The following is a 16,966-nucleotide window of genomic DNA, read 5'->3' as shown; positions in this document are numbered from 1 at the left end:
TGAATTCAATATAGGCGGTAGTTAACTACGTATGGAGTACTAATCACTTTGGTGGAGATAGCGCGCGGCGCCGCTTTAACAGTCATGTGATCGCTCATTGCGTGGCTCTTGGGTTAAGTTAGTTCGAACACTTGATCGTAACGCGACACGATTAACGATTCTATACTGTCAGACAAAACGAAAATGTGTATAATATAAACCAGATAAGATGAAAATGCAAGGCGCCTGCAAAGCATGTCGCGCTCTCCCTCTCCAGCCGCATTTGTTCAATCGTCGCCGAGTACTTCAATAAAATCGTCCCGCTATACTTTCCGGCATCTTCATCTTCTTCGCCAAAACTCTCCATCGAGCCCTCTCAGGGTCATCGCTCACATCGATCTCGATGCCTTCTACGCCCAATGTGAGATGGTTCGCCTGGGAACCCCGCGCGATACACCCCTAGCCGTTCAACAATGGGAATCACTCATTGCAATTAATTATGCCGCACGTCCGTTTGGAATTACTCGCATGCTATCAGCTACAGAGGCGAAGAAAAGATGTCCAGAATTAGTCCTGCAACATGTCGCGACCTTCCGAGAAGGTGAGGGGGGAACATGGGCTTACCGTGATGATGCTTCGAAGAGAATCAAGACAGACAAGGTATCCCTCGATCCGTATCGAGCGCAATCACGTAAGATCCTGAGTACGATTAAGGAAGAAGTTTCGCGACAAAGGGATCAGATTCTTAATTCCAAGGACGTTGTTCCGTTGGAATTCCAGGGTGCAAAAGTTGAAAAGGCATCTATTGATGAGGTCTTTATTGATCTATCATCACTAGTGTATGCCATTCTGTACCAACGCTATCCTGAGCTGAGAAAACCGCACTCGACGTCTGATAAAACAACTCGCCTACCCTCGCCTCCGACGACAGCGCTGGAATGGTCCTCAGAAGACGGCTTAGTTGATCTGGACGAACAGGAAACTGAGGAAGATGATCCTGACTGGGACGATGTTGCGATGTTGATTGGTGCCGAGATCATTCGGTCAATCCGCTCTGCCATTTGGGACAAATTGAGTTACACGTGCTCTGCTGGTATCGCTCGCAACAAAATGATGTCCAAACTGGGAAGCGCACAGAACAAACCTAATAAGCAAACAATCATTCGCAATCGTGCCATCCAGAACTTCTTAGGGGGATTCCAGTTCACTAGAATCCGGATGCTTGGAGGGAAGCTAGGAGAGCAGATTAGGGCCGAGTTTGGAACTGAACAGGTCAAGGAACTGTTGAATATATCTGTCGAGCAGTTCAAAGCTAAATTAGACGACGACACTGCCGTTTGGCTGTACAATATCATTCGAGGGATTGATGACAGCGAAGTCAACACTAGGACGCAGATCAAATCCATGCTCTCGGCCAAGTCTTTTCGTCCTAGCATCAACTCGGCGGACCAGGCACGAAAATGGCTGCGAATATTCGCAGCAGACCTTTACAACAGGTTGGTGGAAGATGGGTTGTTAGAAAACAAGCGTCGACCAAAGTCACTTAGTCTACATCATCGGATAGGCTCGCAGGTACATTCAAAGACATCGCCAATTCGTGGCGGAAAGATGATTACAGAGGATATTCTGTATGATCTCTCGAATAACTTGTTAAATCAAGTCGTTGCAGAAGCACGCGCATGGCCATGTGCAAATCTATCTGTCAACGTGACTGGGTTTGAGGAAGGTCCTGTCAACAATAGAGCCATTAATAGCTTCTTCAGCCCGGGTCAGAGCAACCCATTCACGGAGTCATCCCTTACGAAAATGGTCAGTGACTCGTTGGAAGATCGAGATAGGCCGGCAAAAGTGAGAAAAGTCGCAGCCAAGGGGATAGGTGAATTCTTCAAAAGAGACTCAACATCTTTGGTCAGTTCAGATGGGAACAATCAGTCACCTTCAGCATTTCCAGCTCATAACATGCCAATTACGAACAGCCAGTACAGTCACCATACACCCAACGTTTCAGAAACACAGGGAGAATTTCCTGGTCAGCTTTATAGCCTATTCACTTGCTCTCGATGTAATGAAGAAATGTCAGAAGACCAACGCGAGGAGCACGACGACTGGCATTTTGCCAAAGACCTCGAAGCCCAAGAGTTACGAGCAGATCAGACCTCACGCAACATTGCTGAACAATCATCTAGGCGCAGAATGCTGGATCGCAAAAAGACAGGGCCTGGCCGGCCACGGGTATTTGCTTCTGGGCCCGAGAAGGGCCAGAAACGACTTTTCTTTGGATAGATGCATGTTTTTATGTATGCATATGGCGGAGTATGTGGAATGATACCCTATCTTTTCTTCTCAGTATTGCAATTGTAGCGTATGTCGACCTCGCTTGACACCGGCTATCTATCAGCCTTGCTGTAGACTAACTAACGTATGAAGGTGGGGTGCGAAATGACATCAGCAACAACTACGACCACAACATGTAATCCGTCTATATTCATCTCTTTCATCCTTGACTTGCATTTGTATTGTCACATATGTCTTCTCTTTTTTAATCTGTTTGTTTGTTTTCTTCTTGCAGATTCTCTTTTTAGCGGTTTGTTTCACGATTCTTACGCATCGTACCCCGCCGATTTGAGTAACACTGTTTATGCCTCACTATCTCGAAATCGCAGGTTTCGCATACCATATATAATCAATGCAGCACTTTTGGAATCAGAAATTAGCAATAAATATACAATATATTCGCATCATCTAATCATTCGAACATATCGCAATGTCCCGACCAGCGCCACCGGACGATGTCTACGAGAAGGATAACTACTACGAAGAAATAGACCGAAGGCGACGAAACAGAGACGATCGTTACTTTGATCCCGAATTTGGGCACCGTCGACGCCGCTTAACACGCTCTCCGCCTGCAGTCCGCGAGGTTGAAGAGCGAGTTCGGGTCCGTCGCGACAGCTCTGCACCGGATGTCCCTCCTGACCGTTACTTACCTCCCAGAGATGAGGACGTTATACCCCCAAGGTATCGTGACAGAGTGCGTCCGGACGACTTGAGGCTGCAGAGAGAGATGGACGAGGGTTATATCCGGCGTAGGACTCCGCCGCTATCTCGTCACCATCCGAGCAGAGGTTCGAGGGACGAAGTCACTCTGGACGAAGGAGATGAAATTGATGATTATCGCAAAAGATCACGGGAAAAGGAGAAAATCATCTTCGAGGAGCGGAGGTTACATCGTCCTCGTGAAGAGGATGAGCGCGACGATGTCATTATTCGCCGGAGAGATCGATCATTGCCACCTCGCCGAGTGAGAGAAGACGAAGAGGATATAATCATTGGAAAAGATAAAAGGCGCATTGATCCTCGGGAGGAGCTAGATGATGAAAGGATTATTTTCCGCCACCGTGATCGCCCGTCACGCCGAGAAGATGACTCTGAGCGCGAAAGAATCAGCCGTCATAGACGCTCGATGCCAGTACTCGATGACTATCGCGCGGAAGAGGATGAGGTGGTTATTCGTCACAACCATGATTCTCCTGGTCCCCGTCGCCGCCGTCGTCATCGGGACGAGAGATATATACTTGACGAAGATGGACGGGAAGAGGTCATCTTCCGGGAGCGAGATCGCCAAAAACAAGAAGAGATCGAAATACGCCGGGAGGAAAGAACTCCTCCCCATCGTCGTCGTGACGATGATGGCGAGATTGATGATATCCGCATTCGTCGGCGAGGTCGCTCCATTCCACCACCGAGAGAAGAAGATCGGGATGAGATTGTTATCAAGCACAGAAGCCGATCATCGCCTCGAAGAGAAGACGACCGGGAAGAAATTGTCATACGCGAGCGTGATCGTTCCACACCTCGAAGAGGGGAGGATGACCGAGGGCAGATACGGATTCGTCACTTCCATGGTTCGTCGCGGGCGAGAGATGATGATCTCGATGATGTAGTGCTACGACGGCGATCGGTCCATTCACTTGATGATGATGATGATGATGACCGCGAAGAAGTCATCATACGCAAGAAGCATGGAAGGAGAAAATCAGTGCCCCGGGGTCTCGAAAAAGACGAAGTAGTAATACGTGATGACGACCGAGGCAAAGACCGCATCGAGTTCCGTCATGTTCATAGTCCTCCTCGTAGCCCGCGTCGCTCTGTTTCCCGACCGAAAGGCGGTGATAAGGAAGAAATCATAATCAAGGATACCGATAGGAGCGGAAGGCGAGGGAAGAACGAAGCTAGTCGTGAAGTCATCATACGGAAAGAGGAATCATCATCGTCGGAATCATCCCGTGAACCTTCGGTTGTTCGCAAACCGCCTATTCTTCAGGAAGTAATTACCCATCACCGTCATATTGACAGTAAGTTCGCTGCTCACTGTGTGATAAGATAGCATATACTAATAAGAAAAGGCTACGAGGTTGTTCCACCTGTCCGACGAGATAGCCCCGAAGAGTCACTCGCTGACGATGTGGACGTAATTGACATAAAGCGAAGGTAAGAGCTCAATCAGCGTGTATTTGACTATACTAATACGCCTTCTAGAGGGGATAAACGCGGGCGAGCATATGAAGAAGAAATCATTATCGACAAGGAAAAAGAAAGGAGCATATCTCCACGCCAACGACATCAACTCGATGAGGACGAGGATAAATTGGTCATCACTCGGACCAAATCAGGAGATCACGGAGTCGAGAAAGAGGTAGAAATCAGACAGCGAGAGCGTGACAGAGACCTTCCAGGATTTGAAAGGGAATTAGTCATTCGAGAACGGGATCGAAGAGAAGAAATCGAAGCATTCCCCGAGCCCAGGGAAGAAGAAGTCCATGCTCATAGGAGATATACCGACAACACCAGAAAAAAACGCAACAAACTCTGGACAGAGATCTCCAAGGATCTTGTTATCCGAGAAGCTCTTAAGCGAGCAGGTTACGAGTTTGATGAGACTGATGATTTTTACTACGTTTTTGAGTATCTCCGCTATGTAAGTCGGTGCTATGCTTTCCATTGTTCATATCCTAATTTTCATGATAGGATGACGTCGAAAGACTTGTCGACCTCAGCGAGGATATACGTCAATTCCGCCGCGAACGAATCCGTGGCATACGGCGTGAGCGAGAGAGACTTCCACCACTTCCCGTTATTCCCGGTCCACCTCCTATTGCACCTCGGCCTCCATTGATGCTGGAACGGCCGCCTGTTCGTGAGCCATATCCATGGGAGGAACGTGAGCGCTATCGTGAACGGGATATCGTCATCGAGGAAGATCGACGCCCGCGCCGATATCGAGAGATTTAATTCCTTCTTATACACTTATTAGCTACGACACAGACAACATCAAACGACAGTGACGAGATACGATAGATACGATGTCATGACACTATTTTTTTCTATTTACATATCTCATCTACACTTTACTATGGAGTATTTAATGGTTTATAGTCCCGTATTGAATTGAAGAGTTGCAAATGAGCATCACCAGATGTCAATAAGCACCGACCATGGATACATTTCGCCAGTGTACCAAGGATGTGTTAAGGTACCCGGACCCATTTACAAAACATAATACAATCATTTATGGGTCTTCTGTCTCATATGTACCATGGATAAGAGCTGCGACAATTGGGTAAGTGGCTTTGCAGCTCCATGGATGAGGCTCAGTTGAGTGGTAATGCGCCTGTAAAATAATTACTTGTTTGGGACTGAGCTTAGGGTTAGGCTCATCCCCCCTACTATAAAGAAAAACGTGCCAATGATTTTGATTTTTTGAACATATGACATACCTCCTAAGTAGCATACAGGAATATCCTGAATTATCCTGAAAAAGACGAGACTTTTATACCTGTATGCTGTGCAAGCTGTCTTCTCTCGCCTCACTCGAGAGACAGAGGGGGATTCAAGATCAAGTACTCCGTATAAATTCAGACTTGGGAGTACTCCAGCTAATTAGATACTGCCTAGCTTCATTGCAATCCGTGCATTCTAGATTGGTACCTATATACAACAAGGGGATAAGATCAATGTAGATCTACCACCTGGTGTAGCCAGCGTCATCCCCGCGTTGCTTGCTCACCCCAGCCACTTGCCGTGTTCCATCCACGGTTACGGCGAGGATGCTTGGTGTTTAAGCACTCCTTACACCGAACCACGTACTTTTCAATATGATGTTCCTCACCATCAAGAGTAACGGTCTCATGCCGCGGGGAATGAACCGTAGCATTGAACGTACAGTTACAGTTCCGACAAGTCTTCAACTCTCGTATCGCGTCGATACACCTCTTCATTCGCGAATTTCGACGTCTCTCAATGTCCAGATCATTCATAAGTTTGCACCAGGAATTTATCTGGTTCCACCCTTCCTTCTCACGGTCTTTTTTTTCCTGCGCCCATTCTTCTCGGTCGGATTTGTATTTGGCGGCTTGGTTTCGCAGTAATATCACTGCAAATTGGGGGTGTAGTTCCCATTTGTCAAAGTCCTCCAGGAGAGTGATGTCGTTCAGATGCTCAAGGGCTACACGGACTATGACATCGCGCAAGATCTCTTTTCCATAGTACTGCCGCTCCTCTTCTGGTGTCTTTGGTGGCATAGTAGTCTCAAAGGCGTAGTTGGCGACCTCCAAGAACCCCCTGGAAGACCACCCTTGCTTCTCGAGAGTTACCTTTGCCTTGTTTTTAGCAAGGTCTTTCAGGTCATCAATCATGTAGTAATCCGCAATCGCATGGACACATATGTGTGGTTCCACGGCGTTGATGAAGTCATGCTTCATTTCCTCAGATTCCGTTAGAGTACGTGGATATTTGCTATGAAGAGTATCAACGTCCTCGCTGTCGCCAGAATAATTCTCTTCCTCTTCCGAGAAAGGTTCATCCCAATCGTACATTTCCCTGTTATGGGGATCCACATGCACATAATCTGGCTTGCCCTGACCATAGTCCCCAGTATATAGGAACTCAACCATACGGCGGACTGTCAAGGAATCGAATCCCTCGATGTGAATGACACCTTCTTTTCCTTCCTATAAAGACTAGTTAGCTGGCTTCTCACATTAAAGTGAAGGGGCCAACCTTCCAACGCTCTTCACTAGCGGCCTTGAGCACCTCGGACTGAGTACAAAGAACGAGCTTATGGACCGGGAACTTCTCGCCGTCACATTCCAATGTCAAGTCAGTGTAATCTCGGTCAGCCATCATTGCTGTCATGGCTTCCGCTAGTCTTCGGATCAAGCGCGGATACGAGTGCCTAAACTCGCCGAGTGGGTAAAGTTCTTTGCGTTCTTCCTCGTTCAACATGGTTAGATGTCTTGTCTGTAAGGGTGATGATTTGCTTTATGCTTGTTTGATATATTTGTATACGCGTGGTATTCGTCAAGGTTAGCGACTCGGAATAGTTACAGTCAATAACTATTCCTTGTGTTTACGCGGGCGGAGCAGAGTTCAAACCAGTAACAAAGTCGGCTTGACTGGTAGAATGACTCCTCGAGGTCCCAACACTTTTGTTATGTAAATGACTCAATAGCAACGGATGTGTCCGCTTTGTGCCTGCGTCTTTTCATATTGGCTATCAGACTCCCACGGTATTGTATCTGCCTTGCAATAAAACTTGTAGTAAAATAGAAGGAAAAGGAAGATACCGAAGGTTCGAATTTCCGGGCGATGTCATCATGAATCGGTAACCTTAATTGTAGGGATTACCCGATTTGGAACAAACCCTAATAAAAGCCCTAAAAGGTGAACTTCGCATCACTCTGCTCTGCGTCTCTGCAAGCACGGATCAGACGAAATATCTGTACTTTACCAATATTTGAGTATTCGCTATGTATTTGAATATCAGACGCGAACATCTGCTGAACCTGTCACCGAGGTCTTATCGACATCGAAAAGGAAACTAAAAAGTGAGGTGGTTTTAATGGCCAGATTTCCATCGTTTTCATATGGTTTTAAATCCTAGCATTGCTGAATAGTCTCAATAGCTTTGAAACCTCGGTGTTAGGCCTCGCCACGACGCATGTGAGCTCCTGCCCAGGTGGTCGTTATAAGATGGAATACTAAGGTCCGGATGTCGACCACGATATATACGGTATGTTTCGCCATCAAGCGTGGCTAATGGGCAATATTACCATAGTACTACCGTATGTATTAAGAGTCAAAAAAGGAACATATTTCAAGACATGCAGATCCAGTCTTACCTAGGAAGCTGTGGTTCGCTGGGTTTTGCCCGCAAACTTAATCGGAGGATGCATATACGTACTACGTAATCCGTCCAGTCGATGTTTTTAGCGATGTTACCTCGCTATCCAAAGGCATAACGTTATATAACTTCATATTATTGACGCATCGCATCCTTTCAATGCACGGCCAAAGCACAGCCTGATCGTCAATGTTATGTCACGCTTGAGTCCTCAATCCGTTTGACATATATGAGAGACAATGGCAGATGCAGGCAAAATAGGACAGTACCCAGCCGTTATTGTAACACAGCAAACCGATCTTGAGTCCATGTGTCGGCCGTTTCTTCTGTGAACAGTGGACACGAATCGATTGGCTCCTGGTCTGGCGCAGTGCTAGCTTATCACTGCTCCATATGTGTGCCTTTACGATCGGCATACATGGAGGCGCTTTGCATTCTGGTCACTGCATGCTTGCATACTTAGTTTTATTAATATCAATATATATTTGTACCACATGTACAGTATTGTGTCTTTCGATGAGCTCGACATCAATGAAGATGAATAGAATTGTAACGTAAATAACAAATACCAAGTAAATAATACGTGGTAATACAGCCAATAATACCGATCGCTACATCCACAGACCAGAATTCTATTGGTCAGATTACGCCATGATCAGACTCCTGATCCACAGTATACCGCAGCCTGATTGGCTACAAATACCCGCTACCCGCTTTCAATCTGGGAACGATTCCGCCAGAAGATAAACAACACAGTCAGCATTCATGTCAACAGTACGACTAAGAACGAGTATGCCAGACACTCTGGTCGCTGTAGACATATCCTCTGGTTATATTAAACAAAATATATCCATCGTATATATATATATATACTCGGAAAACATACAAAGGTGCCATCACCTGTCATACGACGACGCCTCCAACCAAGTATTCTGATAGGACCCACCCACCCCTCTAGTTAATCAAACTAACCAACTTTCCTCTCTTTCCCCTTGGCTGGCCATCAACAACTTCTCTTCTCTTCTACAAAGTGTGCTTGTCATTGACATCGCAATTAGTATCGCCTTTATCTACCATCTGTCTCACCCTTTCGATTGTCTGACAGCAAGGTACTCAGACAATCAATCTTTACTTTGTTACACCGAGCTCGTTTGCTCTTCTTCTCTCCGCGCGGTGTCTGTCCCATCTCTTCATCATTTTCATCAATCTTCCGCGTCTTACCGGCTCCCACCACCATCTATTCTTCGACTACGACGATCGAATCTCGATACTTAATTGATACTCGAATCGGGCCCTGTTGAGCGGCTGCGAAGATGCCGTTGGCGATCTATCGATATTGTTGTGTGTAATACGTTTGCAAATCCGGGCAATTGGGCCTAACACCGACCGAGACCGTCGCGACCACCAAAGTTCCAACTGATTTGACTGTATGTGCGAGGACGATTTCCCTTGGAAGGATTGGATATTGAGATCAACTTTCTTGGAGTTCATCTGCTAATTGACTCGATCGTTCAGTGAGACATCGTCAACACGTGCGATCCTCCGATTTCGAGAGAATTCCATTGATATCGATCACATGATACAGCACCTTGAAAACACCCAAACTACTCTCAAGTAACACGGGCAAGGGGACGGAATAATACCGGCATAAAGATGACTCTCCAAAGCATGGTGCATCTAGGAGTCGTCGCTCTTCTACTCGGCTCGTCTTCGGTCACCGCACTGACAATCGAATACTGCTCCAACGCAAACACCGCTTCAGATAGTACACAAAGTGCGCATCCCTTCAATTCGCTTAAGGTCTCAACGCGATGGCTAATCATACTGCTAGATACGAACATATATCAGTCGAACGGAGCTTGTAATTCGCTATGTACTTCAGACTACGCCTTTGCGGTCCTCCAAGGCCAGAATTGCTGGTGCTCAAATTATATCCCTGCTTCAACAGTAAATGTCACCGAGTGCAACTCTGGCTGTCCAGGCTATCCGGATGATTTATGCGGAAATCCCGCCAAAGGTCTATTCGGCTACATCGCCATGTCAAATCACAAACCATCCGGAACAGCAACCGGCAGAATAGATACTACCAGCACTGGAACCGCTTCTAGTTCCTCTTCAACCACTTCTTCGGTGAGTAAATTTACCCTTGTATATTATCATGCCATTCCTTGCGCGTATATTACCACCCTTGGATTCATATGTCAAGGTGGCTTGGTGCAATCTCAGAAGTGTCTGGTTTTTAACAACCACTCAGGAGAGCTCAGCCACTGAAACATCCACATCCGGACCCAAAACTGTCACTGTAACCGAGTCGGCTTCCACGGGGACGACTCTGGTAACATCGGTGTCTTCTGTATGATCTGCGAACAATCTATATTTGAACGTCTGCTTATATATCCTCGTCTAGGGTACTTCTACCTCATCAGAGACCTCGACTACCATTGCTCCAACCATCTCCATTCAGACTATAGCTGGCCAGCCCGTGACAATCACCGTCTCAAATTCACCGTCCGCCACCTCTTCTTCAGCGTCGTCCGATCATAAGAGCTCGTCATTGAGTGGTGGAGCTATTGCGGGTATCGTTATTGGATCCCTTGTCGGCGTGGGAGCTCTAGCCGCCTTCATACTGTGGTTCTTCTTCTTCGGACGTCGAGGCAACAGTGACATTTCTGAAAAACCGGGCTCTCCAAATGGAGGAAACGATGGCAGCATTGCAGGCGGAACTATCGATACACGGCGTCAAAGTCGAGGCTCACAGATGAGCTTCATGCGCAACTTTATGGGTCCGGCCGGCCCAGCAGACCACGAAGTATCACCTACCTCGCCTAACGACTATCTCAATCCGAACCAGGCATTTATTGACAATCGCATGAAAAAGGATGCAGTTTTGTATCCCAATGGGGATCGACTTAGCGCGGTGTCTCTTCGTGATGACGAGGACTATTCGCGCCCTGTTTTGAGGGTTTGTCCACTTTTTCTCCTGGCTTGAAATCCAAATCTGACTGCTAACATTTTGAACAGCTCACGAATCCAGATTAACTGATTGATTGCGTTTCTCGATTCCTCATTTTTCTTGCATACACATCCCGGCACAGCGCAGCGAAGCACTGTTTTTATCTATGATACCCGTCCCGGTTGCTCCGGAACTTCACCATTCACTGCCTTTGCAAGCCGTTTCTCTCACTTTCCTCTGACTGGAGTTGGCTAATGTCGAACCCGTCTTTATCAATCCTGAATGAGAATCTTTGTCACTGCAAAGGGTAACATCGTTTTTCTTCGAGCATATAAATATTGCGCCTGTTTGTTTTTTCTTTACCCCTCGCTTTTCCCATCTGTTTTCCAAAATTTCCAGCAGGAACGGAGAATTCGACCTCATCCTGTAATGGCGTTTGGGTTTGGGTTTGGGTTCGGACTTGATTGAAATGATATAGATTCTGAAGCTTTTTTCTTTTTTATTGTGGAAAGTATACGAACAGAACCACCTTTGATGACCACCATAACTACTTGTATTCTAGTTTGTTTAATAATTATAACTTATTAACATAACTATTGATGGATCGGACTGTTGGAGAATATCCATGGGAAATCACGTCGAAACTACACTCCGAAAGAGGTATAACGCCAGAATGTCCGCTTCACGCTAAGCTCTGACTCGTATCGATATTTAAAGGCGCGTCGAAATATACTTTCCAGTATATGGTTCTGAAAAGCACCGTACATGGCCTTGCTGTACTCCCAATACTCAGTCATATAACCGGCACACTCCCAGTCAACAATCCCACTAAGCCGTCCACGATGAACAAGAAGATTAGTGCAGTGGCAATCGCAATGCGTAAAGTATGAGCAATGATCTCCTCGAAGATTTTCTTTATCGACGACTTCGGCTGGTGAGCATTTGAGATGACTTGATAGATGGTTATTGAATTCAGACTCGAAGGTGGAACGGTCCGCCAGATCGATCTGGTAGGCGATGATCAACGATTTTAGCTCCTAGGGTGTTGCAGAATAGGAATGGTGAAGGGTTGGAAATTTTTCGTAATTGCTCTGCATAAGATCCGAGTTCGTCTGCGAGGCGATCTCGTTCCTCATACGACATGAGATGCATAACCTCATGGATCATCTGCCCACGTAGATGGTAGATATACCGTGCCGGCATATTCTCCAGCATCGACCACACGAGGTGCTAGGATAGAAGTGTACTGAGCAACTAGCCTCTAAGCATTCGGCTCATTATGTCGAGAGCGATCATATTCTTTTAGTACCAATCCAAATGGCAATCGTTGCACATACGGCGTTGTCGAGGGGCCATAAAGCCATCTCCCGACTTTGTTAAGAAGCATATAGCATGACAAACGAACCTGAAACGGTATACAAAGCCATAACCGATGGAAGCGCTTTTCGGAGAATAGGAATATCAAAGTTTATTTGATCTGAATTCAGTATTTAGCGACTAATCAAACCACACAAAAGAGTCCTGGCTTTCGTACCTCTGATGGATCTTGGCCAGCCACGAGATGCCTTATCCTCAACGTAGAAAAGATGAATGCATTGGCAAGCATCGATGAACCCCAAAGAAAAAGAGCGTCGGAGCTGGAAGGGTCTTAGCATTAGGCGTGGAGAACCTGAAATGTGGCAAACCGTCGATATCAGTTCCATCGCCGAGAAAAAAGGCCTTCTGGTTCTTCTAAATGCATGGTTCCTAACGTATGCTGTGTAGTATTATTTTGGAACTGCTCTAGCCTCAATTATGAATGTGAGCCTTACCATAGCATCTAACTTATCTTCATCTAGCTCGCGCATAGTAAATTCCGGGCTGTCCCGCGTGCGTGACACGAGCCTAACGTACAAGTGACCCTGTCGAAAGGCCTTGTGGACGCTGGGAGACAGCACCCAGAGGTTTTGCAAAGAAGTCCCATCGTTGCATTCTTGGTTTACAAGCTGCGAGCGTGGTTTGGCGACGTATTGCGGAGAGAGGTGTGCTTCAAGCATCTCATACAAGCAACCCTGTTCGAGTGTCAGAGACATGGCTGCAACGAAATAATCAGAGGAAGCGGATTTTACATCTTCTGGTGCTTCGAGACCATGCATAATCGAAGGAGAAACCACATATGCCGTCTCCCCGGTGCATTCTGGATCAAATGTTGATACTAGAGCGATTTAGCACGATGATATCCTTGCTGAAATATCGAATTCTTACTTCTCGTCACCTTTTTCCTCCAGTCCTTCTTGAACCCACCTAGATTAGTCTCTACATTATGGTCATTACCTTGAAGGCCATCCGGAGCGACTCGCAAACTCCGGGTCCACGGCGCCCCATTCACGAAGCCCCCAGAATGAGATGTTCAGTTGGCGTAAGTCTCGTCGAGGAGATGATATCTAGCGCGGTGTCTATGGAAGACATAACAACTCGTATCTGGCAATTGTTTCATGGTGAAGGAGTCAGCGCGAACAATGATGTTGACGAAGGAAGCAACGATTGGACGGAGTTAAGACGGCTCCTCTTCTACTTCATATGGGCCAATCATATTGCCCACTTACGCAGACACGATACTGTATTAGGCTTAGCTGCTGAGCCATACCTCTTAAGCATCAACTTTTAACATCTTTAAATTCTTCACGAATTTCATTTTTCTCTCTCTTCTTCTCACTCTTATGTTTCTCAATATAGACCGTGTATATATATACCTATATCCAGAAGAAGCAAGTACCACCTCAAAAATTTCAAAACAATGACAGACAAACATCAACCAACCATAACCATCTTCCGTGGTTTCTCATGCACAGCAAACTACGCCTGGTCCCCCTTCGTCACCAAGCTCGAGGCCCGTCTCCGATTTGCTGGTGTATACTATAATCTCGAGCAAGGGTCAATCATTAAAGCTCCTCGAGGGAAAATTCCATACATCTCCATCACATCGAAACATAACAATGAGCCGGAATTTCTTTCAGATTCACAACTCATCAGTGGCCAATTGACGGAGAATGGTATCTTACCTGACCTCAACGAGGAGTTGTCGCCGACTGAGGAGACCATGGATCAAGCCTTGAGAGCTTTGTTAGAGGATAAGCTATATTTTTACAATGTATTATCCTTCCCATTTAATATCAACTCTATCACTAATAAGAATTCAAAGACGAACGAACGCTGGAATGAGAATTACTATACCATGCGTGATGGTGTCATGGCTTCTATACCCTACCCTATCCGCGTGATAGTAGGATACATTGCATGGCGCAAAACCAACACTACCCTACACGGCCAAGGAACGGGGCGGTTTTCTCTTGAAGAGATTCATTCATTCCGTAGCAAAATTTGGCACGATATCGACAATTTACTTGCCGAGTCGAGACACAAGACTTCTGCTGCCGCTGCCGGTCGGAATGTATTTTGGGCTCTGGGGCGGAAAGGGCCTACTGAGGTTGATACGAGTTTGTTTGGGTTTATAATTGGTGGATTGGTTTGTGATGCGTACGTCTCTTTTCTTTCATTTTTTAATCATTGACCTGTCTTGCTAATGAGTCTGTTGCAGTGGCCCCGAATCTAGGAAGTTGATTCGCAGTTTACCGAATGTGATTGAATATGCGCGTAGGATCCATGAGGAATATTTTCCTGAGTATGCGGCGCCTGTATGGGAGCAATATTTATTTTGACTATGTGTATTATTTGCCTGATATTTCTTGTGATACTCTATGTTGATGTACGTATAGACTAGAGCCTTGGAAATTCAATGAAGTTAGGGCTCGTTATAAACAAACCCAGAACACGGCAACACTTTGCGTACTTTCTCACTCTACATGGAATTAATTCCGACGCTTACTTACACGATATCTGTACGCCGTACAGTGATTTGAATAATATGTTAAACCACAATTGGTCTGTTCGCATACGCCAACAATGTTGGTCGTTGTTATTGGTTGGTGGTGTCTGTAATTCCGCCTATTTTGTCATCTAGATTAGTAAGAATGCTCTTCATCGCTTGATTTGTCATTTGAATAACAGCCAATCAGAATGCTTTGTCTTGGAGATTGTTGGAAGCGTCATCGGAATTGTACCGTTGTTATTTGAGATTGTTGAAGATAGGACCGTATATATAGAATTACTTTGACCTTGGTGGTAGGGAAAATCAGCAGAGCAACCTCCAAAGCTCAAATCCATTTACGAAGCAGGGATCTACAGCTCTTCGAAAAGGCAAAATGTTGTTTGTACAAACATCCCCCGACACAAAGATTCATCTCCGTCTGGTGAAAGAGTCATCCATCTCTTCATCCTCCCCTTTGATTGTCTTCCTACATTACTGGGGTGGCTCAAGTTCAACCTGGTACAAAATTACTTCACCCGACTCACCGTTTTCCCTGAGCTCCCGCTACCCCAGCGTCTCAATGGACCATCGAGGATGGGGAGAATCCACTGGACCTACTGCACAGAACGGTGGTACAGCAAAAGATTATTCCGTCACGCCACTCGCATCAGACCTTGTCTCTGTGTTACAAACCCTAAGGACGAATGAAGCCACAGCATCCGTCGTCAAGAACAACGGTATTGTCTTCGTCGGCCACTCGATGGGTGCAAAGGTCATTTTAGCTGCCCTCGGAAGTGCCTCGGATGATATCCTCGCACTTGTCAAAGGTTTGGTTTTGGTGACACCAGCTCCACCGACACCTCTCATTCTGCCGCCGGACATGAGTGAGCAGCAGGAACATGCTTACGACAGCAAGGAATCCGTGCAATTCGTACTGTCGAACATTCTTTCATCACCCGAGCTATTGACGGATGAGGACATGGCGATGGTCGTGAGAGATAGTCTGGTTGGAAACACGTTGGCAAACGAAGGATGGATCAGATATGGAATGAAGGAGGATCTCATTCCAGTTTTGGATGAACTTGCTTCGCGGCCTCATATTATGAATGTTAAGGTGAGTGTGTTGGCTGGTGAGTTTGATGTGGTGGAGCAAAAGGATCGAGTGCAGAGTGAAGTTGTGGAGATGCTTGCTGCGAGAGGTTTCAATGTTGGGTTTAGTGTCGTCAAGGGTGCGAAGCATTTGATCCCTTTGGAGTATCCGGAGGCAGTGTCGCGTGCTATTGATGAGGTGCTGAACTGATATTTTTGGATGCATGTAATACTCGTTAGGTACAATTGTATCACGGGTTGTGGCGTCCCGCGAGTCTAGATCACCGTCTTGGAAGTATCTGGAATGCACTTGAGACCATGTGGTCGTTAATCCAACGGCCACTGAATTCTTGACTTGGATATTAAATGTGAGCATTCTTGAGGCTCTTGGCCGACGCCACCGGATATCTCGCAGTCTGGCGTAGATATCGTTAACAATGTTGTAGTAGAATGTATGAGTTCTTGATCCCGGGCAATATGAGAGTACCTATAGAGACACTTATGAAAGAACGGGCCTGACAATGACCCTGTCAATAAGAAGGGCAATAAAGTGCGAGTACTCCTTCTCTTTCGGGATGACATGGATACCCTACATCCACTTGCATGATAGCTGCATCCGCGGATGCAGCTACATACGGCATTGTATGTAGATGCAACTGCATCGAGCACACGGACCAAATTCTAAACGCAGATTGGCGACGCATGGGCAGGGTCAAAGACACGCTGGAAGCGTTGTGTGACTCGATGGTTGGTCTGAGCCGACCACTCACGTTTAACCGGCACTGGGTAGGGTATCAATGTAGTTAAATATATACACAGAACATAGATTCGAGGTCAAGCTAAGCGGTGGTTAGTCGATCTGCAATAGCAGACAAATATAAAGATCTCCGTTCTTGCACGGAGAAATACGGAGTAG

General features: G+C 46.2%; 6 protein-coding genes across 8 annotated transcripts, besides 1 other annotated feature; 4 read left to right on the top strand and 2 right to left on the bottom strand.

Annotated features, from left to right (window-relative positions):
* Window positions 1-234: 234 nt before the first annotated feature.
* Window positions 235-2,262, top strand: TSTA_113680 (sister chromatid cohesion protein (Eso1), putative; the record flags this gene model as incomplete). Its single annotated transcript, XM_002481493.1, has 2 exons — window positions 235-1,475; window positions 1,527-2,262. The coding sequence occupies 2 exons, from the start codon at window positions 235-237 to the stop codon at window positions 2,260-2,262; spliced, it is 1,977 nt and encodes a 658-aa protein (XP_002481538.1).
* A 481-nt stretch (window positions 2,263-2,743) lies between these two features.
* TSTA_113670 (conserved glutamic acid rich protein) lies at window positions 2,744-5,746 on the top strand (the record flags this gene model as incomplete). The annotated part of the gene is made up of 4 exons (XM_002481492.1): window positions 2,744-4,334; window positions 4,386-4,470; window positions 4,519-4,957; window positions 5,008-5,746. The coding sequence occupies 4 exons, from the start codon at window positions 2,744-2,746 to the stop codon at window positions 5,269-5,271; spliced, it is 2,379 nt and encodes a 792-aa protein (XP_002481537.1). The 3' UTR covers window positions 5,272-5,746.
* Window positions 3,952-3,972: a microsatellite.
* Window positions 5,747-5,937: 191 nt separating the features above from the next.
* Window positions 5,938-7,717, bottom strand: TSTA_113660 (uncharacterized protein). The gene is made up of 2 exons (XM_002481491.1): window positions 7,039-7,717; window positions 5,938-6,989 (listed from the first exon to the last, which is right to left on the bottom strand). The coding sequence occupies exons 1-2, from the start codon at window positions 7,261-7,263 to the stop codon at window positions 6,024-6,026; spliced, it is 1,191 nt and encodes a 396-aa protein (XP_002481536.1). The 5' UTR covers window positions 7,264-7,717; the 3' UTR covers window positions 5,938-6,023.
* Window positions 7,718-9,231: 1,514 nt separating this feature from the next.
* TSTA_113650 (ER membrane protein Wsc4, putative) lies at window positions 9,232-11,989 on the top strand. Of its 2 annotated transcripts, XM_002481489.1 has the most exons (6): window positions 9,232-9,588; window positions 9,677-9,935; window positions 9,993-10,291; window positions 10,416-10,514; window positions 10,569-11,123; window positions 11,183-11,989. In XM_002481489.1, exons 2-6 carry the CDS (start codon window positions 9,815-9,817, stop codon window positions 11,198-11,200), a joined length of 1,092 nt encoding a protein of 363 aa, XP_002481534.1. In that variant the 5' UTR covers window positions 9,232-9,588; window positions 9,677-9,814; the 3' UTR covers window positions 11,201-11,989. The 2 variants fall into 2 exon arrangements, with proteins under 2 accessions (XP_002481534.1, XP_002481535.1); XM_002481490.1 differs by lacking the exon at window positions 10,416-10,514.
* Window positions 11,990-12,086: 97 nt separating this feature from the next.
* On the bottom strand, window positions 12,087-13,590 carry TSTA_113640 (uncharacterized protein; the record flags this gene model as incomplete). 2 transcript variants are annotated; one of them, XM_002481488.1, is made up of 7 exons in its annotated part: window positions 13,359-13,590; window positions 13,223-13,308; window positions 12,926-13,165; window positions 12,649-12,751; window positions 12,520-12,591; window positions 12,424-12,485; window positions 12,087-12,344 (listed from the first exon to the last, which is right to left on the bottom strand). In XM_002481488.1, the coding sequence occupies exons 2-7, from the start codon at window positions 13,247-13,249 to the stop codon at window positions 12,087-12,089; spliced, it is 762 nt and encodes a 253-aa protein (XP_002481533.1). In that variant the 5' UTR covers window positions 13,250-13,308; window positions 13,359-13,590. The 2 variants fall into 2 exon arrangements, with proteins under 2 accessions (XP_002481533.1, XP_002481532.1); XM_002481487.1 differs by having other exon boundaries at window positions 13,369-13,590.
* Window positions 13,591-13,890: 300 nt separating this feature from the next.
* Window positions 13,891-16,580, top strand: TSTA_113630 (glutathione S-transferase, putative; the record flags this gene model as incomplete). The annotated part of the gene is made up of 4 exons (XM_002481486.1): window positions 13,891-14,244; window positions 14,296-14,630; window positions 14,692-14,775; window positions 15,280-16,580. The coding sequence occupies 4 exons, from the start codon at window positions 13,891-13,893 to the stop codon at window positions 16,259-16,261; spliced, it is 1,755 nt and encodes a 584-aa protein (XP_002481531.1). The 3' UTR covers window positions 16,262-16,580.
* Between the last annotated feature and the right edge of the window lie 386 nt (window positions 16,581-16,966).

The sequence above is a fragment of the Talaromyces stipitatus genome, genomic scaffold, assembly GCF_000003125.1.
Source record: "Talaromyces stipitatus ATCC 10500 scf_1105507295555 genomic scaffold, whole genome shotgun sequence".
Taxonomy (NCBI): domain Eukaryota; kingdom Fungi; phylum Ascomycota; class Eurotiomycetes; order Eurotiales; family Trichocomaceae; genus Talaromyces; species Talaromyces stipitatus.
Note: the sequence above shows the minus strand (reverse complement) of the source record. Positions and strands in the feature narration are given on the sequence as shown.